Source organism: Gordionus sp. m RMFG-2023, chromosome 4 (assembly GCF_954871325.1).
Source record: "Gordionus sp. m RMFG-2023 chromosome 4, tfGorSpeb1-WG-v2, whole genome shotgun sequence".
NCBI classification, from domain to species: Eukaryota; Metazoa; Nematomorpha; class Gordioida; order Chordodea; family Parachordodidae; genus Gordionus; species Gordionus sp. m RMFG-2023.
The window spans coordinates 32,592,810-32,614,606 of record NC_088778.1 but is presented as its reverse complement, the minus strand read 5'-3'; the positions used below and the strand labels follow the sequence as shown (position 1 = coordinate 32,614,606).

At 32.5% G+C, this 21,797-nt stretch overlaps 1 protein-coding gene across 1 annotated transcript in view; it reads right to left on the bottom strand.

The window, feature by feature from the left end:
- The window catches only part of LOC135928846 (uncharacterized), a 70,658-nt gene that overhangs the window by 11,071 nt on the left and 37,790 nt on the right, over positions 1-21,797 (bottom strand). The window contains exons 14-35 of the mRNA XM_065465310.1: positions 21,440-21,510; positions 21,240-21,357; positions 20,894-21,024; positions 20,675-20,761; positions 20,259-20,483; positions 18,295-18,715; positions 16,656-16,734; positions 16,164-16,300; positions 14,845-14,965; positions 12,883-12,988; positions 12,362-12,448; positions 11,462-11,617; positions 11,100-11,249; positions 10,616-10,998; positions 10,316-10,436; positions 9,715-9,901; positions 8,812-9,106; positions 8,115-8,565; positions 6,744-6,961; positions 6,299-6,450; positions 5,588-5,822; positions 5,071-5,359 (exon numbers count right to left, since the gene is read on the bottom strand). Of these exons, the coding sequence (XP_065321382.1) occupies positions 5,071-5,359; positions 5,588-5,822; positions 6,299-6,450; positions 6,744-6,961; positions 8,115-8,565; positions 8,812-9,106; positions 9,715-9,901; positions 10,316-10,436; positions 10,616-10,998; positions 11,100-11,249; positions 11,462-11,617; positions 12,362-12,448; positions 12,883-12,988; positions 14,845-14,965; positions 16,164-16,300; positions 16,656-16,734; positions 18,295-18,715; positions 20,259-20,483; positions 20,675-20,761; positions 20,894-21,024; positions 21,240-21,357; positions 21,440-21,510 (4,220 nt within the window). The remainder of the gene's footprint in view (positions 1-5,070; positions 5,360-5,587; positions 5,823-6,298; positions 6,451-6,743; positions 6,962-8,114; positions 8,566-8,811; positions 9,107-9,714; positions 9,902-10,315; positions 10,437-10,615; positions 10,999-11,099; positions 11,250-11,461; positions 11,618-12,361; positions 12,449-12,882; positions 12,989-14,844; positions 14,966-16,163; positions 16,301-16,655; positions 16,735-18,294; positions 18,716-20,258; positions 20,484-20,674; positions 20,762-20,893; positions 21,025-21,239; positions 21,358-21,439; positions 21,511-21,797) is intronic.

Genomic DNA, 21,797 nt, shown 5'->3' with positions numbered 1-21,797 from the left:
CTCTTCTCTTCTCTTCTCTTCTCTTCTCTTCTCTTCTCTTCTCTTCTCTTCTCTTCTCTTCTCTTCTCTTCTCTTCTAAGAAAGAAAGAAAGAAAGAAAGAAAGAGAAGCAAATACCATAATTTAGACCTGTGCGCGGAGGTCTTAAAATATCAGTATACGGGTGACGTATTTAAAAATAAATATTTTTCGTCGACGTTCAACGCCGCGCTGGCCGCCGTCCAATGAACTTGTGGCGACGTCGGCATCGCATATTTAAAAAAAAAATGAATTTAACATTGTTAATATAGATAGGTTCCTAAATCGTTTCCTATCCCAACCCCTACATTTTATTCACGTATTTTTTTACCATACTCCGATAACGGCCTAAGGAATTGCCTTCATATTTAGGTTCAGTTACAAAAAATTTGTAAATTATATTCTGGAATATTTCTATGGACTTTCTTTTGAAAATTTCGGGTCTACTTAGGAGTAGTGTAGCTAATGTATATCTAATTGTTTCGAAATTTTGATTAAAAAAATTATAATATAATAAATCACTCGTGGTTTGGTGATTGGTAAACCGCTTACCAAATTTTAAAGAACGTTTCCCTATTTAATTTAGGTACACTATTTAATAGGACTCACCCCCCCCCCCCCCAACCTCTAAAAAACTTATCTTCAACCTCATCATGTCGGGAGAGTGGTAACATCTGCTGGCGCCTAACGGAAGTCGTAAAGGTTCCATGTGGTCTGGGTCCAGAAAAGGATCACCGTATCCTCGACGGGGTGTAAAAACACCGTCTGAAGGGAGTTGATGTCAAGAAGGGCATCCGATCGTAAAAAACATTGCTACAAAATATTATAATGATTTAAATCAGAAGGAAAACTGGCCAACCTGGGGTAAACCCGGAGATCGCCATTAAACGGAGAAGAAGAATTTTACAGGACTCTTGTATGACACCACGGATGCTTTTCAAGTAATAATTTAATGTGCCGTGCCAAAAGGAGTAAGGGAAATTTTAAGGGTTTTCCATATTAATTCGATCATTTATTGGCGCATCGCGTTTTACATTATCAGCCGCACATCCAGAGATATCAAAATTTTCATTCAACGTATGTATGGACTCAGAAATCATTCATATTCAAAATCTGGCCAGTTTTTCATAAGTTGATCGCTGGCATTTAAAATGCTCCAATTCCACATTCTAAATCGCTACTCAATAATCTTTGAGAGCTGAAATGAATTCTTCTAAAAAAAATTTTTTTTAAAAAAGATTATTAATTCTTGCAACCCCCCCCCCCCCCCCACTTTTTAATGGCTGTGTTTGAATGTAAGTTATTTTTAAAAAAATATAAATTTATTATAAATTAGTAAATAATATAATAAAAAAACTTTTGTTTTACTTTACTTTAAAAAACTAATTAAATATTTTCTTGGCGATAAGATACAAATGAATCAAATACGTGAAGTTAATTAAATGTGATGCATCATTTATAAGATAGAATTTTTTTAAAATAACATCATACATTTTTTACATATTTATACATCGGCGACTTTTCCGGTTTGGAAAATGATTGCCGGCTACCATCACGTGAATAGGTGGGCACACAGATCTAACCACTTTGATTTTCTCAAGGAAAAAAAAAATTTGTGTTGCATGTGCGCTATAAATTATTTAAGTATTTAAATGTATAATAGTTTAACTGAAATTTAAATATAAATTATTTAAGTATTTAAATATATAATAGCGCACATGCAACAATTTGTACTTTACTATTATATTTTATTTTAAACGTTTAAAAATTATTAGATTTGTAAGCACATAAAAATAAAAAGTCCTGCAAAATCTAGAACCATATGCTTGGTTGTTTAGGTGATAGCAATAGCAAATTTATTAATCATATGATTTAAGAAAAAAAAATTATAAAATACACAAGGGTGTTAAAAAAATATCCTAAATATGTCTCCGCAAGATGGCGTGAACGACAAATAAGCTTCTTCATTTTTTTTTATCAGAAAGCAGATATGGGTAGTATTAAATTTATAAATTTCCCTATCATATAAATAAATGTAATACTCTTCATATCAATTCGTATTTAATTACTTGAAACCATATAGAAATGCTATGAGATATAAATTCGGGGACACGCACTACAATCATTTCCATACCCAATCTTGCTCGCAATTCCTTGCTAATTTTTCTCTCTCTCAGAGATACCCCCCCCCCCCCCCTCCATCTCCATCTAATCATCCTCATCACTGTTCTTTCTAATTTGGTTTCGTGGGTAGTTTTCATTGCCCATGTTTCTCCGCCATAAACTAAACAACTCCTCACACAGCTTATGTAAACTTTCCACTTTACCTGCAGAGAGACTTTTTTTATTTGTTAGAATAGAGACGACATCTCTCTGAACTATCTTCCACGCTTGTCTGACCCTTGCAACAACGGCAGAATCTACAACACCATCTGCGTTTAGCATACCACCCAAATAACAAAACTTATCCACTTTTTATAAGGTTAACCTTTTGCCAATATCCAAACCACCATTTTCTACGTTATCATTATTATGTACCCCATTCATGCACGATCTATAAATAAAAGTCATTCTTGATAAAATCAAACTTCCTTTTTTCCCGCTATGCATCCATTTATGGCATCTGGTGCATTGGATTGAATTTCTAGCAACTCTATTTCCACATATATCACAAGGCCAGTTACCGGATTCCTCCATCTTTAGATCTTCCACACTAATCATCACCTTTGTTTTTGCTATTATTCATTTTCAGGCCCTTTGCTTCCATAGCCATACTCCATTTACTAATTTTATCCTTCAATTCTTCCTCACTGTTTGCCATTAATACAAGGTCATCTGCATATAATAGCTCCCAGGGAATTCCTTCACGTATTTCTCTAACCACCACATCCATTACTAATAAATAATAATGGACTCAGCACGAATCCTTGATGAAGTCCTACCTTCACTTCAAAGATTTCACTATCACCATAATCCGTCCGTGCTGCTGTTTGTGCTCCCACATACATTGCCATCACTGCTATAGCCAACCATTCCCCCACACCTGATTTTCTCAAGGCCCATCTAGTAACCTCACGCGGCACGCTGTCAAATGCTTTCTCAAAGTCAACAAACGCATAATACAGATTCTTTTCCTTTGCAAGATACTTCTACTGTATTTGTCTCACCACAAAAATGGCATCTGTTGTGCCTTTCCCCGATGTAAAACCAAACTGCATTTCATCAATTTTAGTTTTCTCCCTTATCCGCTTCTCTAACACTCTCTCAAATACCTTCATTGCATGTTCTAAGAGTTTAATAGCTCTAAAGGATCACCTTTTCCCTTGTATACTGGGATAATTATACTTCTTCGCCAGTCCTCGGCAATAGTTCCTTCTGTGACAATTTGATTTGCCAAATTCATTAACCGTTCAATCTCTAAGCCATCAGAACCTTTAAGCATCTCTGATATAACCATCGATAAACTTCATCTTTTTTACTGCTCTCTTTATTACATCCTTGCCAAATTTACACCCTGAACCTTTACCTTTATTCCATTCATTCTCTTCGTTCAAATGTCCATCCATGTAGATCTTCCAGGTATTCATAATACCATTACTATCAATCACCATTTTTCCTTCTATATTTTTCAAACATTTAACACCTACCACATCTTATAATTATCATCTAAAAAATAAAATGACTATTTTAAGAAGCCAACAGGAAATGATTAAAACATAATCAGAGTGATAGATATAGATTGAGATCCTTTGACGTAATAGAAACCCTCATTTGTCTATAATTAGCTTACGCTTCTGTCTATTAAGATCCCAATAATATGATGGTAAATGAAGAAAACTTGTATATATTGTATTTATTTAAAAAATTTCTGCAGGATGGAGTTGAATAAACAAACAATTTTAACCATAAGAAAAAAAATTATTACAAATAATGAATAAACAAATAAAAATTATATAAGATATCAAGAATTGTAAAATAAATTCACAATTCTACACCAGCCCGGATAGGTCCGACCCTGGTACACGGCGTGGTCTGGCCCGGCCCGTGTACCAGAGACCTTCATGGACCGGGTAGGGGAATTATATCAAAGCGGCCCTATATTTTTTAAGGGGCGGGATTGGGCCTAAAATTATTTATTTTAAATTTAGCTTATCTATAACAATTGCTAAACGTAAGGAAACAATTGCCATCATTTCTTCCAATAATAATAAATTTTCATTAAATATACAAATACGATAAATAAATTTTGGTTATGGAATTTTTGGACCAGGCTTGGGATAATTTTTTTGAAACATATTATGGGCTTGGGAATTTTTTTAAGGTCCATAAAGGTCTTTGTCGTGTACCCGGGCGGGGCTTAGGGTGAGCCGGTCTGATATAAATAAATGGAATTCGTCTAATTTTATATTTTTTTGTTTCATTTGAAAATGGATGGTAGCTTCGGATAGTCTGAGTTACCCTGCTTCTTACACTAAGTTTATATATTTTTTAGAGATTGAGAATCCCCGCTATACGCACTTCCGGTTGTTAGAGTTTTAATTTTTGAATGAATTTTCAAAACATAATTTTAAAAAAAAAAATTCCCAAATTTTTTCATCCTCTAGGGAGAACATAATTTAAAAAAAAAAAATTCCCAAATTTTTTTATCCTCTAGAGAGAACATATATATTTATAAAAATTAATTCCAGCAATTCAACGATATTCCATTCAAAACTCATCATCCTGAAATGCTACCTTTTAAATTTGGTAAATATATTCTGTTTTTTTCGATAATCAATTTCTTCGTATCAAAAATTCCTTGAAAACTAAAAAGGATATTTTTAAATATGTTTTTTTTATAACAACAAAATTGCAATTAGAACATTTTAAATTTAAATTGTATTTTTTTTGTTTTAAAAAAAAATATGCAGCAGAGATAATTTTAGTTGGATTACCTATATTTATTTTTTAATGCAATTTATTATGATAGTCTTTCTTTCTTCTCTTTCTTTCATTCTTTCCTTCTTTCTAAAAAAAAGAAGAGACAAATAATACATATTAATAATTTAATGACTTCGAATCACGAGATTTTGCGAAAACCCAGGCGCCTTATTGTAATAGTTGACGAAGTCGCTCAACATGGGTACGAGGTTAAAATGAAGGGGCAGCAAGTTTAACGGTTCCCCATCAGTGTCGCCCCCGCCATTATGTTCCGCGTTCAAGGAGTCGCCCGAATCGTTGGGAGAACGATCTGGATACAGGTGGTTATAAATGATCCTCAGGTGAAAATCGTATGAAAAAGAGTGCAGATGGCACAACACCTTGTAATTTTCGCATATTTCTAGGAAGGAGTTGATTTTGTCCTTTTTTTGAGAAAAGGCGTTATTATTAAGGTATTATTTGTAAATTAAAAAAAATTTAGAAAATTTTTTCTTCTTAGAAACCGCTAATTATAGTGCAAGGTTTTTTTTAGTTCTTCAGAATTTAGAACTCGATTAACAAGGATTCTAGTTCTGAATATTTTTCTGAGAGATAGATTTGGTACCAGCTCTTAGATTAACCCGGGGTTCAGGTTTTCTTTTTTTCTTTACTTGCTTATTTCCCAAATCATCCTTGGATACAGAATTCTCTTCTCCCGTTGTCCCATTCGCGTCATTTCGCGCGGAAAACTCAAAGGGGTTGGGCATCAAACAAACGTAAAAATAAAGCACGAAAAATGGCATGTCCAAGGAAAGTTCTAGAAGCAATATTCCGCCTTCCGGTATGGTCTTCTGCATGAAGACCCTGGGAAAGGATGAGTGACAATCGTTGCCTTTCCTTTGGTCACTTTATATAAAAAAATATATAATATTATTATTTTAGTGAATAGGGCCATGCTGATACACAAATTATCATCAAATTTTTAACCAGAGCTTGAAAACAAAACAAAAAAAAATGGGTTTGGATTTCATGTTTTTAATTCGATCCGGAAATCAAAACCGATCCGATAACCGGATTTTTAGGCTAATATAGGAAAAGATTAGATTGGGTGGATAGATAGAGCCTCTTAAAATACCAGAAAGTTTATAATCCATTTTACTATTAATTAACATTATAACGGAGATGCTCATCGGGCTGGATTCGGTAAGTATCAGCTGACCCATTAATTTAAACCAATAGCAGTAACTAAAGAAAAAAAGAAAGGTTATTTTGGCCAATCGAGTTTGTTATTCGGTTTGACTGTCGACTAAAAAATAAGTTCCAATCGATGCAATCGCTGTGCTACATTTTATAGTAGATTTATTTTAATTATATAATATTACCCAACGCCATGGGGGGCGGAAGAAGTAGGGTGCCCCTGTAGAGAGGAAACGTGATTAAAGCCCAGCGTTTGCAAGTAAAAAAGGTACTCTTTCATAAAACTTTTGTACAAGTTCACCCAATCGTGGCTCGGCATAATTTGAGGCGGGGTGGCCTGTAAAAAAAAACAAATAAAAATATAATTCAAGGTTTGCGCCGTTGTCAAAAATCAGACTTTTTATATATAGACGGGGCAAAGAATACCTGGGGCCAGTTAGGGTAATGCCAATCTCTAGTATCTTAGTAGAAAAATTGTGAAATAAATAGTTAACGTCTTATATGATCTCCACCAGTGCTTAAAATCTCATCATTTAAATATTTTAATGAATATGTTTGACGAATTGTGAATTTTTAGCTCCGTCTCGAACCGAAAATAAACTTAAAAAAAAATTTTTTTTTTGTTGAAACCGTATCAGTTTGAACGTCGGCCGACCTCGTCTTGGATACTTCTTTCCTCCACGAGGGATCGAACAAGATGGGGGTCGCGCAATAATGGAAGGATCGGCTTCTCCTCTTTAAGATATTCAGGGTGGACAAGTGGAGAGAAAAATGGGCGGTGCTGGTATCAGAGTCGGCGGAAGACCACCGACGGTAAAGATACTTAACGATGGATTTTTCTTTCGTATCTTTATTTTTTTATTAGTTAAACATTTATGTATCAAAGAAATGATATCTATAAGCAGTGTTGTCTAATGGGCCGATTTAAAACGGCTAACTCATTATTGTAGCCGGGAAAAATATTGCCTAGGCCTCGCGATTTCGCTGATAGATGTCCAAACCGTGGTACCATCTACGAGCAGAATCTTCAACCCTCGAGTAATACTATTCTGCAGAGTTGTTAAAAGATAGTTTTTAAATGGATCTAGATACAGACACATCGTCTAAAAAAATATATAGATACCGATATTTTAATAAAAAATCTATCTAGATACATATACAGATACCACATTTTTATATCTACAGGATCTAGATACTTGTATCTAGATCCTTTAACAACTCTGCTATTCTGGATAAAAATATTGATTTAGTCTGGGTTTAATCGAAACGTTTTAAACGACACTAAAATATAAAGATATTTCTCTTGATTTTTCACTTTAGGTGTAGTGTTGTTGAACGATTTCAACATAGGCAATTTTTAAAATTAAGATCTTAGCCAAAAATAAAACTAATCAGTAAGCCTCAAGATTTCGTTTAACGAAAGCCCAAACATTTCCTGTCACCTATGAGCAGAATCTGCCAGACTCGGGTAATGTATTTCTTAGCTAAAAATATCGGGTTAACCCTTTTTTAAAAACCGAACCCTTTAAAAAGTAGTGTTGTTAAATTACCTAATTTTGACCATCTCTACTATGGCTCAGTGAAGCTTTTAGCTCCTCAAAAGTTGAATTATGGCTTCTACGCTGAAGTCGTGAAGTGAAAAAAATGGCTACGCTTGTTTTTTAGTTGACTGAAGTTAGGTAGTATTAACAACGCTATTTAAAACTAATTATTTTCACTGCTATTTAGTGAAAATTTTTTTAAAAAATTTATTGGTGACCGAATCTTCCCAAAAATGGACCTAAACCTGCCTGTCCAAATATCCCCCGATTTTGAGTACTTATCCAAAAATATGTTCCCATTCTGGTCCATTTTTGTAAAATGTTCTAGCAAAATAATTTCAAATTTTTGAACCTCCCAAAACGGGGTAAAGGGCCTTGCTAGATTTATCTAAAAAAGGAAAATGCTGAATATTTGTGTCCATTAGACTAATTAGTTTAAGCATTTATAAATATATCTAACCTATTAATTGTGCCTTTAACGCCTTCAGGTATTGAATCCCCTGTTCCTGTAAAAAATCTTTGCGATTAGCCCTCAGAAACTCGAGCTCAAATGAATCGAGAGCGGCGGAATTTTCGGTATTCCGAGACTTCCCGAGATGACATTCGTCGAAAATCGCGGAGGGATTCAAAGGTGCCGCCTTTGCCATAAAATGGCTATAACCGCTGAATTCGTCGAAAACTTGACATAGGATCTCGTCGAAAAGCCCCTTGTTTTGAAGGGATACCAGCGAATCCAAGAATTCTAGCAAACATTTGTTGAGCGAATGGTAATCTATGAAAGTGGCGACAGGTAAATGTTCCTTGCTAATGCTACCATTATTAAAGGCGGAGCAGATTTGTTTGAGCATCTGTGAGGCCGTTTTTTTGAATTCTTCAGAATTGCGGGACATTTGAAAAGTTCTCAGATGCGCCTAACAAAAAAATTTTAACAAAATTATTGCGATAAGTTAACTTTGTAAAAAATATATACATTAATATATGTTATAAGGAAAACTTTCGGAAATTTTATACGAGTATAGGTAGCTAAATATCTATTATGAATATCTTTAAGAAACATTGACTCAGGACCATTACTTTATCATATGTTTTCTATTAATTAGAAATAAGAAAACATTCTTCATTTAAAAAAAACAAAACAAACTATTTCATTCACGAACCTTGGCGTTCGGATAGACGATCTGATGCTCCGATTCCTTCGTAATTGTGGAAGAACCGCACAGAATTTTAGCCGGGGAACATAGAGGGGCGTAGCGGTAACCCAATTTTTGATATAGCACGCAATTGAGGGCCGCCCACTTATTACGGATCGATTCGACGGAATGATGCAAATATTTGACCAACACGTCCTCGATTAAGGTCTCGCGGAAATTGTAACAGAACAAGGAACACTTATCGCGTTGAATTAGAAGGCAGGAGAACAAACTTCTAGTAGCCATGAAGTCCTGTTTAGTTCTTTTTTTTGTGTATTAGAGGTTGCCTATAGTATATAATATATTGGTCAATTATCACGATATTTGTCTTGGATGGGAATTTAATTCCAAGGCTAGAGGTTTTATTGTCCTTTTGGGAATTCATTATATCTTTAGCGGAAGACTACCACCCTTAGCTTGCGTTATTTTTTTTTTGAAAATATAGCTCAGGAAATGGATATAAAATTAAATTTAGGCCTCTGGTTAGGGAGTTTTTCCATTGCCGCGCGTTTAAGACTGAGCTAATTTATTTTTAAAACTTTTAATGAAAAATCGAATGTTAAATTTTGAAAATTATGTTTAGGACATGTTTTGATATTTATATTCAAAATAAGCTTATGTATTTATTTTCATTAAAGTTTCGGAAGTTTGTGAGTTCATAATTTTCAGGACACAGCATAGACACTATTTAAAAGACAATTCTATAACCTATTTATTCATAGAATCAAAATGGTGGCGTACCATGGAGTATAATCCAGGGTTACTCATTTTTGGCCAAAGATGGAGATAAAATAAAAATTATTAACAAATCAAAAGACGAGACGATATTTTGGTGAAAGGTAGTATTTAAAAAAATAAATATATAATCACTTTATGAGATTGTCATCAATGTTTAGGCTTTCGTTCTCGATATCGATGTTCGTCGATGGATCGAATTGACGATATTCGACAAAGTTCGCGTCAGGAAAGCGAAAAAAAATGTCGCCGTACGATTGGTCGGCTGAGGTATCATCGCTAGGAGAGAATTTAGGGGAAAAGAGGGATTGCCTGTCGTGATCTGATATTTTTTTAAAAATATAATATAAAAAAGGTTTGTATTTTTTTTAACCCGTAAATAACGAATTTTTCCCACCTCCTATTCAAAACTTATTTTTGCAAATTTAAAATGGCGACGATACATAATTTCAAGTAAAGTTTAGAAACGATGATTAAAAAGTAACTCAGCATTTGCAGTTAGCGCGAATTCGCGGGGAAAGTATACGTAAATACACATAAAATGCATTGCGCACTTCGCCGCGAATATCGCGCAAATTATGAATGCGAGGTAACACTGTTTGCCGATTGCACGAATTTCGCGGCGGAGAGTATAAAAATTCAGCGCACCTATTTTATAACCCGCCGCGAAATCCGCGCTTAACCATAAATGAGGAGGGGCAACGCTATATAATATTTAAATAAAATCACGGTTAACCTTCGTCAGAAACGTTGGGATAGGAAGCCATCTTAGCGGCGGCATCGTGAGTGTCGCACCAAACTAACAAGTACGCTTCGTTTTCGATCTCGTTTAAGTAAGGGGAACGATCACTAATTTCCTTTTTAAAATTTAAAAAAAGTTTAATAATCTTATCGTACAGTAGTTGGGAACCGAAAGAGGAACCCAGTCAAATTTGAAAACTGGAAATAAGATTTTCAGGAATAGGAATTAGAAACCGCTTTTAGAAAATAGATACGCAGAGCCTGAACCCTACTTGTGCTACGATTATTATATTACCGAATTCAATGTTTCCGCGTCTACCAAGGCAAATATGTTCCCCTCGTTCCGCTCACTGATATCTTCACTTCCGCCAAAAGAGGTGTATTCATCCGCCTCACGCAAGCCGCAAAAAATTTCCCGATCAAATTTAAAGGATTTGGCTCCGAAGGCCACCAATTTTATGCCACCACCATGATTGTTTTCTATGATTGAGTCACGATGATCGGGTGATTTCGCATCATCGTGAGACGGGGGGAGTAAGGACCTTAGGAACTTGTAAAGATCCTCAACAAACTCGTTCCTGAACCGTATATTGTCGACTAAATCGGACCACTCATACATAAGAGCGGAAGTTGCCATGCTGGTTAAGTTCCGAATCTGGGATTTGGAAATCTTATCACCTTTATTTTTTTTTACCCATTTTGAATAGAGCACAAATTTTCAGAAAATAAATTTAGTATTTATTAGATAGCTCGGGAAAACAATTTTAAAAAAATTTTACTTTTATTACTGTTGATGCTTTCCCTCTCTCTTTCATTGGCGGAGACCGAAGAGCATATGTTAAACGTTTTCTTACAATCAGCGATTTCGAATGCCATGCGATTGATCGTCGCAAGGCATCGCGCGAGAAATGAGGAATCTGGGGTATCTCCTTTTCAATATAAAAAATTTATAGTCAGCTGATTTGTCTAAATTTCTATTGGGGCGTTATCTTATTATTATTTTTTTTTGAAATGACGTCTTATGCCAATTATCGAGCATGCGTCGTAAGTTTTCGATGGAAATATAATGGTAGCTAAATGGGGGGGGGGAATCATATGATTTTATTCTTTTTTAAAAAAAATCGAATAAGGAATCATTAACTTGATATAATATCCGGGGATCTCGTCATTAATAGTGATTCAAACTCGACCTCTCGGATAGCTAAAGCGTGGCAAATTTTCAGCAATTTTTTCAAACCGCGCAAACGGGTAGCGTTACTCAAAACTCTCTCCCAAATGCCGTACTCTACTAAACACTCTTTTAAAAATGTAAGATATTAATAATAATAAATCAATGTGGATAGAACATTTATTTAAAAGAAACATACTATTATATATACATTTTATATAAAAATTATATAATTAATTAGAAGAGAAGTTTATGTTTGGTAGGCGAGGCTTAATGACCCATGTATATATGATATATACTGCTAAATCGACAAATTTCGATTGACATTCTTTGTCGCAGGTAATGGTTTTTTTATTAATTAGCCCCCCCCCCCCCTCCCATATTATTAGTGTCATAAATGTAGTGGGTTGTTAAATGGCTCGATTTAGACAATTTATAAATCAGGATTTTTAGTCAAAAAAATAATATAAACGAAAAGTCTCGAAATCTCGTAAATAGATAGACGTGCAAACCTGTCAGCCATCTACGAGTTAGATCTTACATGCTTGCGTAATATATATTTTTTTTGTAAGTTAACAAATGATTACAAATTTATAACCCAAGCAAAAATAAGCACAAAAATGTTCATAAATTTTTATATTTATTTATTAGGCTTTACTAAAATATCAAAATATTAAAACAAATTTTCGAAACTTTAATAAAAAATATATTAATAAGCTATTTTTAAATATAAAAATAAAATCATGCCCAAAACATTCTATAAATGTAATTTCAAAAATTTAACAATAGCGAAAGTTTTGAAACTTTTCTAATTTCTATAAAAGGGGCTTGGATAAAACCTTTTAAATAAGGATTAAAATATATAAATCTAACTATCATCTTCTTGGATCGCGGGGCTTCCATCTCTATGCTCATGATCAAAGAGGTTTGGCGGCAAAAATATTTGAACGAATGATATGGCTAAGAGAAAACAAAACTTTATTAAAATTAACCCGTTTTAGCCGGAGCTTAAACTTAATAAGGTGACATAATATACACCTCAAATTATTACAGTGAGGAGTGAATACACTCCTATATCCCTTTGATGCACTCACCTCCTTGTTTACCTTGGTTATCGGGATTGGAGGCAAAACACGTGAATATGAAAATAAAATTAATATACCTCTTGTATAAAAGTTATTACACTGACCAAGGTCAACAAGGAGGTAAGGGCATCAATTTTTTTTACTAAAACAGCTATTTCCACCCTTATAAGAACTACGAGTAACCCTTCTCCCCCTAAACCTAACGGTTGTGGGAGATATATCCTAATACTAATATCATTTTTTTTTAATTCATAAATTTTTTGTATCCACGAAGGAATAAATCTATGGTTTTTATTACTATAATAAAACCTTTTTTGCCGGTGTTGTAGGGTTTGGTGAATAGGAAAATATTTTTCCAAGACGAACCGTGGGTCAGAATAGGTCTTTTGCGGAGAAGACGGTCATCGGCGAAGAGCTAGTTTTAAAGAAAAATAAGTAAATAATTAATATATATCTCCACTTCCGCCCCCCCTCCACCTTCTGAAATATTAAAAATAAAATATATCAATTTTTTTTAAACAAAAATGAATTTTTTTAGGGTTTTTACTAATTATATAAATTGTTATTATGTATGGCGCTAAATATTAACAACTATTATTATAACATTTTACTATAGATGGCGCTATATATCAACAACATTCTTTCAAATATAGAGACCAGTGCAAGGGTGCACAAACTTTTTTCCGATCAAACCTGACCCTTAGGAATAAAGTTTTCTGGATCCGATTATAAAAAATAATTTTATATTTCCGACCCAATTGGCCCCTTAAAATATTTTTTTCAGAGATCCAAACTGAAACGATAAGTAAAATTTTTTTTTTCATTTTTATTAATTGTACATTATAAAATAATATTTAATTTATAAATATAACAAATAATTATATCAATGATTTATTTTAATATGAACAATTACTTAAATTTTTTTTATTAAGCCGCACAATTAATATATTTTCAAAATTCGTCTCACTCGAATTACATCTATAAGGAGATAATATAAATTTAATTGTTGAAAACATCTTTCCACACTAACTTGGGGTAGCTGGCATTGCCAGTATGATATTAGATTTGATGTGTCATTTATAATGCTATATGTAAATAATTTATATATTAGATTTAATTTTTTTCTAGGCATTATAATTTATAAGCTTAAAATATTAAAAAATGTTGTAAAATGGCAATATACTAAAGTTTATAAAAATTAGATTGATAATAATTTTTACAATTTGAATATAATTATAATTTTTGCAATGTACTACTAGTAATAACTTACACATTATTTTATAAGCATAAAATTATGAGACTCTAACCGGTTCAGAGGCATTTTAGCGGTTCGGTTCATGTTAGGCTAGAATTTTTTTTAGAGGTTTAGGTTTAGTGATAAAAAATAACGGTTTAGCGGTTCGGTTTGGATCCCTGATTTTTTTGAGCCCGGATAATACTATTAAAAATAAAAACTCACTAACTGAATCGTGTTTAGCTGATTTCTAATTACAAATAAGGTATTAAGGAAGAAAATAAATGATTAATTGGAATTAGCCAGAAGGCATAGGTTGAAATTTAAATCTCCCGATCTCATTATAAACACCGAATGACGATTCCGACATTTGGCCAACTCGACGAAAAATTTCTTGACCGAAAACCCAATTTAGAAAATAAGGGTTGTATTTCATGGCGTATAAAAATAATTTTTTTTTCCCGCAAAATAGTCTCTTCTCTTCACCTCGGAAATCGCGACAAATTCTTAAGATCTGAAAACGCTTTTCAAATTACGAACCGTAAATAGAATCCGTTTTTCACAAATATTTGAATATAGACTTCGAATCAGATTTTCGATATTCCAAAAAAGAAGCATATCCGGTTATAGTCCAAAATAATGGGTGGTCATCTTCCTCCCTTTTTTGTCAAATATTATCATCCTTTGAATCTTAACTTTTTTTAAAAAAAAACTGACTCGATAAAAATCCTAAAAATTTTTTTTTTGAGGGATACCAACTTCCATATATTTAATTTTAAAATAAAAAAAATACGAAATTTCAACGCCATTTTAAAGGTCATAAAGATTTTAAAAAAAACGCGACGTTTTTTTTTGAGTCACACCCGTATAGGTTTATAAATTTTGTCATTTTGAAAACATGTGATGAATAGGAAGGAAGAAAGAAACATTGATTCGAATTAGTATTGAAAAAAACGGACATTATGTTTGTGACTTAGCAGAATATAATTTTTTTATGTATAGTTTTAATAAATTTATATTTATTAAGGTAATCGTACATTAAAAAAGTGGTCTGGCAAGTTGGGGGAAATGCAGAAGGTGAGTAGATGTTGTGACAGGTAATACAAAAACTTGGGAATATTGTCACGTGGCTGGTGTACGTATGCCGGGATTGGCAATCTTGATTTAAAACGAATATAAATCAGGTAATAAGGGGAGAAATAAACAACAACAAACAAATTTAAAAAAAAAACACCAAGTTTTGTTTTTTATTTATCAATTTTTAAGAGGTCGTTTCTTAGTGTTGTTAATAAAACTAGATTTAGTAGACTAACTAAATAGTTCGAAAAATTCGACTAAAAACTTTAGCCAATAAAATAGTCGATTAGTCGACTAAGATAGAACCAATGACATATAATAATACCTAGAGTGACGATTCTTTCATAATAAAGCATTTCGAAGCGTCGTTAACATGCAAATCAGCTGGACCCGCCATTTTGATAACCCATATAGTAATTATTCTCATGTTAAAAACTACTATTAAATCGATAACTTTGCTTCCTTATCATCTCGATGATCGGGCAATTCTTTAATAAAGTTTGCGTCAGACATAAGGAATAAATTGGTCATCTCGTTCAAAATTTTTAATAATGATTTGGGTAATCAAAATGGCGTCCCCAGCTGTTCTTTAATGAATGCATCGTCAGTCAAAGGGTAGGTACTATTATATGTCATTGACTACGTCTAAAATTATTAATTTTTATTATACATTTATTTTTATAAAAATTCAACCTAATTTTTCTTATTTAATAAAATAAAAATATTTTGTAAAAATCTACAAAATATTAGATTTGGTGCCAAAGAATGGAGGTAAAAACAAACAAATTCAAAAATAAATTATTAGCAAATCCACGAAGTTAGTCGACCAAATTAGTCAATTAATCGACAAATTTAGCCGCTAAAAAAGTTTTCAGTAGATTTCCTCAATCGGAAGAAGTCGTCTAGTTAATAACACTAATCGTTTCTCTCTTTTTGAAAATGTAATAAATTTTTGATTTAGAATTATTCAAAAAAAACACAATCTGTTTTTTTAAAAAAAACTGTATTTCTTTGTTTTATTCTATTCTAACGAAAAGAAGTGACAAAAAAAAATAGGAAAAACTTAAATTTTCTTTCTTTCAGCTGTTTTTGATTTATTGATTACAAAAAATCCCTTTTATAAAGTGGAACACGTTGTTTCAACCAAAAATTAAAACTACCAAAAAAAATCCAATAGTCGAAATATAATGATAAAAATAATGTGGAGATGATAGGACCAAAAAATGACCACGAGGAAAAAGAAGTTATAACAATAATATATCTATATATAAAATGTAACTTGAAATATAATCTGGGCTTGTCGTGAGGATGTTTGAGGAAACTAGCGTCGTACGGAAACAGTTTGTGCTTGGGGTTCCTATTAATAGTGACCCAAAGTATATCCGTAACCGCTTCATCGAGCCGGTTTTCCAAAACCTTATCGAGAAGAAATTTTTATAATATATATATATAACTATATAATAGGATCTAGTGTTGTTAAACGGTTCGATTAGCGCCGATTTTTAAAAACGCTTAACTCAATATTTAATGATCCAGTATAATATTACGCAAGTCTTAAGATTTTACTCGTAGATGGCACAAAGGTCTCTAGACATGTATAAGCGAAATTTCGAGGCTCAGGTATTATTTTTCTTGCCAAAATATTGGGCCAGGCGTTTAGCAACACTAATAGATATTACCAAAATGATAACGAAAAAATATATTCTATTAGGTTCAATCATCTTTTCTTTCTTTCTTTCTTTCTTTCATTCATTCTTATAACTCATTTTACTTTGATAAAATCTTTCTTGATTTGATCCCCGGGCTGAGACAGGCCGTAGAAGTTGAGGATCAGAAACTCGTCGTGATATCTATATTTACAAAAAAAAAATCATGATTTAAACAAAATAGCATTTTTTTTTAAAAAAATCACGATTTAAATCGTTGATTAATTTATTTTTTAGAAAAATAAATATTTAAAAAAAAAAAATCAAATCACTTTTTCTTTCTTTTTTTTTGTAAATTATATTTTTAAAACGATTAAATTATTAATTCTTTATTTTCTTACATTTAATGTATTTTTTTCTCAATAAACATATTTAACGAGGTTCATCGTTTCTAAACGTTCTTTATAACCGGTGTAGTTAAACGGCTTGGTTTGAGTCGATTTTTGAAAACGGCTAACTCAATATTTCATCTAGACTAATCTTACGCGAACCCTGAAGATTTAGTTAGTTGAAGGAACTAAGGTTGTTGGAACATCTATTAGCCAAATCTCGAGGAGGCATAGGGCAATATTTTTCTGGCTAAAATACTGAGTTAGCCGTTTTCAAAATCCTGCTGAAAACGAGCCGTTACAACACTACTTATAATTGATTTTACCTCATTCCTATTCCTTATAATTATAATTTAAAAAAAAAAAACTAAATAAATTTTTTTTCCCCGGTTCTACGGGTTACTCTATTTGAATATTTTACTTGATATGATATGTTGTCAAAAATGTAGTAGCGAATAATTAATTTTTTAAAAAAAGGTAAAATAAATAAAGGTGAAAAATGTAGAAATAGAATTTGTGGGAAAGGATATGGGATTAAAAAAAGGAAGTTTGGAATATGGAAGGTTATTCAATGGAAGAGATGAAGCTTAGATGGGGTCTCAACTCTTTGGCGTAAGAATAGGGATTCTTATTTTTTTCCATTAATAATTTTTTATAAATATATTGGTATTAAATAGTGTTACCAAAACTACTTAAAACTTTAGTCAACTATTAAAGAGCATATAGTCATGGTTTTTTTTATCAAAAAAAAAATATTGGAATCAATCTTCAGGATGAGACTCGACTCAGATGCTTAATTCAATTTTTTAGGCTAAATGGCTTGATTAATCCAGCAATAGGGATGTTCAAAGTTAGGTAATTTAACAGCACTAGTAATAAATACATTTTCACGAGTTTCAATCATTTCAAATGGGAAGCATATTTATCAAGATGATTTATTTTTTTTTGCTTTTACCGGAAAATACAACCATATTGAAAATAATTTTTGCAATTTCTTTAATGAGAATTTTTAAGGGCTAAATAGAAGATATATAAAATTTGTTACTTGTCGACCAAAAAAATATTCTGAGAATCTTAAGATTGGTTAAAGGAGGAAAAGGTTCTCATCGAACTCCGAAGAACCATAACTCTGGATACATTTGAGCTAGAGCAATTAAGATTTTGGATTTGCATAAAGTGTACAAGCAATTTAACCTTTATTCTAAGCTTCATCCATTTTAAAAATGGTCGTTCGAATCATTGGTCAATCGACCAAATTACCTAATACCGGATTATATAATAAAATCATTTAATCACCCTGATTTGCAATTGTACGCCACAAACGAAAATATGTTAAACTTAAAATAAATTAATAAGAAAGTAGGCGCGAAGAAACCTATTATCGAAACGGAAATCGGTTGGCATTTGAACAGACCCGTCCGATCCGTAATCCCCTAAAATGTCTTTCGTGGTCGCGGGCGTCAGGTTGAAATAGAAAATATTGTTGGATCCACCCTTGACGTTCTCAAAATTTTGCGGGCTTTTCCCTCCGTCTCCCACAGCTGCGTCAGCATTTTCGGCGCCAACTTCGACCATTCGCCCTCCTTCGTTAGTCCTTATAGCCATAGCATCGTCACCCTTAGATTCGACCGTAGCCATACCCTCTGCATCCAAATTATTTGCTTCATCATCATCATCGTCATCTATCTCTCCGCCAGTGTCCATAACATAGTCTTCCCCGAGCATTTGGGAAGAATCGAACCCACTAATTACGCTATTGACGCTGTTACCACTGTCGAAGTGTCTCCGACTATTTCCTGTTAAACATGTCGCATAAGGGTATAGAAAATTAAATGTGCCAGGCTTTGTAAATCTATATTGTCCGTTTTTTTTGTTACAATTTTGGACGACTCAATTTTTTCCGAGAATCGCTATCTCTAAACGTGAACGGAGAGTGCCGACCGTACTGCTGTGAATTTTAGATAATTTGGCCATAAATTTTTTTGAGTCATTTTTTAAAATTTCACGAAAGAAATACTCGGAATACTCTCAAGGGTAAGGTTACTTTATACATGTCGAGAACAGGACTTCCACGACTTTCAAAAATTTGTATAAAATGGGCGCCAAAAATTTATTAAAATTTTTTTTTAACGATTTGCTAAGAAATCTAGACTCACCAAATACGTACATACTAGAGATGTACCGATATAATTTATCGGATCGGATCGAGACCATATATCATCCTTTTTAAAATGTCGGTTATAGGCCGATATTAATTTTTCCGAACCGATCAAATAACATAAAATAATACCTAGACTGACGATGCCTTCATTAAAAGTGTACATCAATGAAAAAACAGCTGGGGAGGCCATTTTGATTGCCCATATCATTATTAAAAAATTAAACAGATGCCAATTTATTCCAATGTCTGAATGAGAATAATTAACTACACGAGTTACCAAAATGGCCGCTCCAGCTGATTGGCATTCATCGACGCTTTCGAATGCTTTATTATGAATGCAACGTCAGTTTAGGTAATATTATAATGTCATTAAACCGATCAGACAAAATGACGTCGTAATTTAAAAAAAAAAAATTTATCACAAATTATTATGTAAATTAGATTAATGTTATCGTGTACAAATAAGTGATATATCAATAAAATTTTAAATTCCAGAATATAAACTATAAGTGATCAGTTATAATATGTTTTAAATAACTTATGTTATGGTTATAGTTAAATTATTGATGTTTTGTACAATCAAAAACGAGATTTAGTGGATGTATGTAGGTATGGCAGAGACGTGCAGAAGTACCATTTGTACGGCCTGGATTTTTTTTGTCAAAAATTATTTTCGGCCACTGGGTTTTTTTTTAAAAAATATATTTTATTTATTTTTGATTTTTATAGCTCATAATGGCGATTTCAAATATTTGGTTTTAAAATCTAGGCCCGGATATGCAAAATCCTTCCATTTGAACATATTTTAGCCAAAAAAAATATTGTCTATGTCTGCTAATAAATGCCCAAACCTTAATGCCATCCATCAGGCTTATATAATATTTTTCTGGATTAACGAGATAGCCAGATATATATACATTAAAAATAAAAACGATTAGAATGTTTAAAGAATACAAAATCGGATATGATATCAGATCGGTAATCGGCTGATATCGATTTAATATCAAATCGACCTCCGAGAAGTAGCATCGGTACATCTCTACCACATATATTTTGTTACTAAAAATTATTGTATTTGAAAAATGGTACACTCAAATAGTTAGAATAACGATGCTTTTACAAGGTAAATATATACGAAATTTTTAGGTTCAAATAAAAAAAAAAGAAAATACATTTACTTTCGTTGCCGGCTGAGTAATCATCCGATTCCCTAAAGACGTAATATCCGGGTCTATTGAGCACCCCGAAAAACTTGTCCAGAACGGCTGATCCTAAAAGCCTCAAGGCCGGGCCGAAAGCGTGGTGAGGCGGAGAGGTGTAAGGAGAAAGCCTGGGTTGAAGTGACAGGGCGTAACGCCACACCAAGCGACAAGAGAAGCGACCCTGGGCGAAGGAAGGAACAACTTTCGATTTATTCGTTTAATAGGAGTGAGTGAGTGAGTGATAATTATAGTATATCCTGATAGAACACTAAAAAACTTTTCTTTTTTTTTAAAAAAAAATGGTTGGGAAAGGGTGAAGTGGGGAGTCGTGGAACTATCAAGAAAAAAAGATTTATAATCCGGGAACGATTTAATGTTTTATTTATTTATACTCGCATAGGGATTATTGTAATGGCGACGTTCCTGATCAAAAATCAAATCATGCCTCCTATCGGGAATCAAAAGAATGTTGGCGATTCCTGTAAAAAAAAATTGAAAAAATATTTATATTTTTAAAAAAAAGAAATAAAAACAATAAAAAAAAAATAAAAGATTAGAAAAATATTAAACGTTTTAATTGAAAGAAAAATTTTTTTTTTTATTTTGTAAACTTGTTTGGAATAGATTTTCCAGAAGTAATCGGCAGTTAACTTTTTCGAAATTCAGCTTTATTTTAGCTACGAGACGACGGTAGAGCGACAGATTATTGTTGTAAGCCCTTTCATTGCTATTCTCTAACGGACTTTTTTTAAAAAAAAAAAAATATTATTAAGATTACAAAGAATAATTTCTTTCTTTCCTTTCTTCCTTCTTTCTTTCTTTCTATCTTTCTATCCTTTCTTTCTTTCTTTCTTTCTTTCTTTCTTTCTTTCTTTCTTTCTTTCTTTCTTTCTTCAATGAATGACATGAATGCACAATTAATTATGATATTTTTAAAAAATAATATAATATATATACCTCATGTGCATGTAAACGACGCACCTTTCAACCGTTATACGTACGATTATAGAAAAATTTGGAATATGTATTATACCGTTTTGATTGACGCCATCACTTACGATAGATAATGAGAGGGCTGTATTGAATCGAATATCGGTTAAAAAAAACATTGATAATATTTTTTTTTTAAAAACTGATCACATAAATTAAAATGAAACCTTTTAGGCCCAAGCCGGATTCTTTACTATTGACGGGTAAGTTGATGCCAATCAAATCGCTCGAAGATTTGCTATCCAAAATAATATAAATAAAAGTGCCCGAATTATAACCTCTAATACAAATTCACTAATTTCGATTTTTTTTCGAAAATAAAAAAAAACTCTATTCAGGGTCGGTCTACTGGTCAGAACCCAGAAGAAAGTATAGCAGAAGAGTTTCCAAAAACTGAAACTGTTGGAAAAACATGAATTTTTTTAAAAATCATTTTCCGGTTATATACTAAAACTTTCAGGGTCCATTGCAAGTCAATATTTGCTTTGTAAAATTATAAATTAATACTAGAAAGGATAAGGCCTC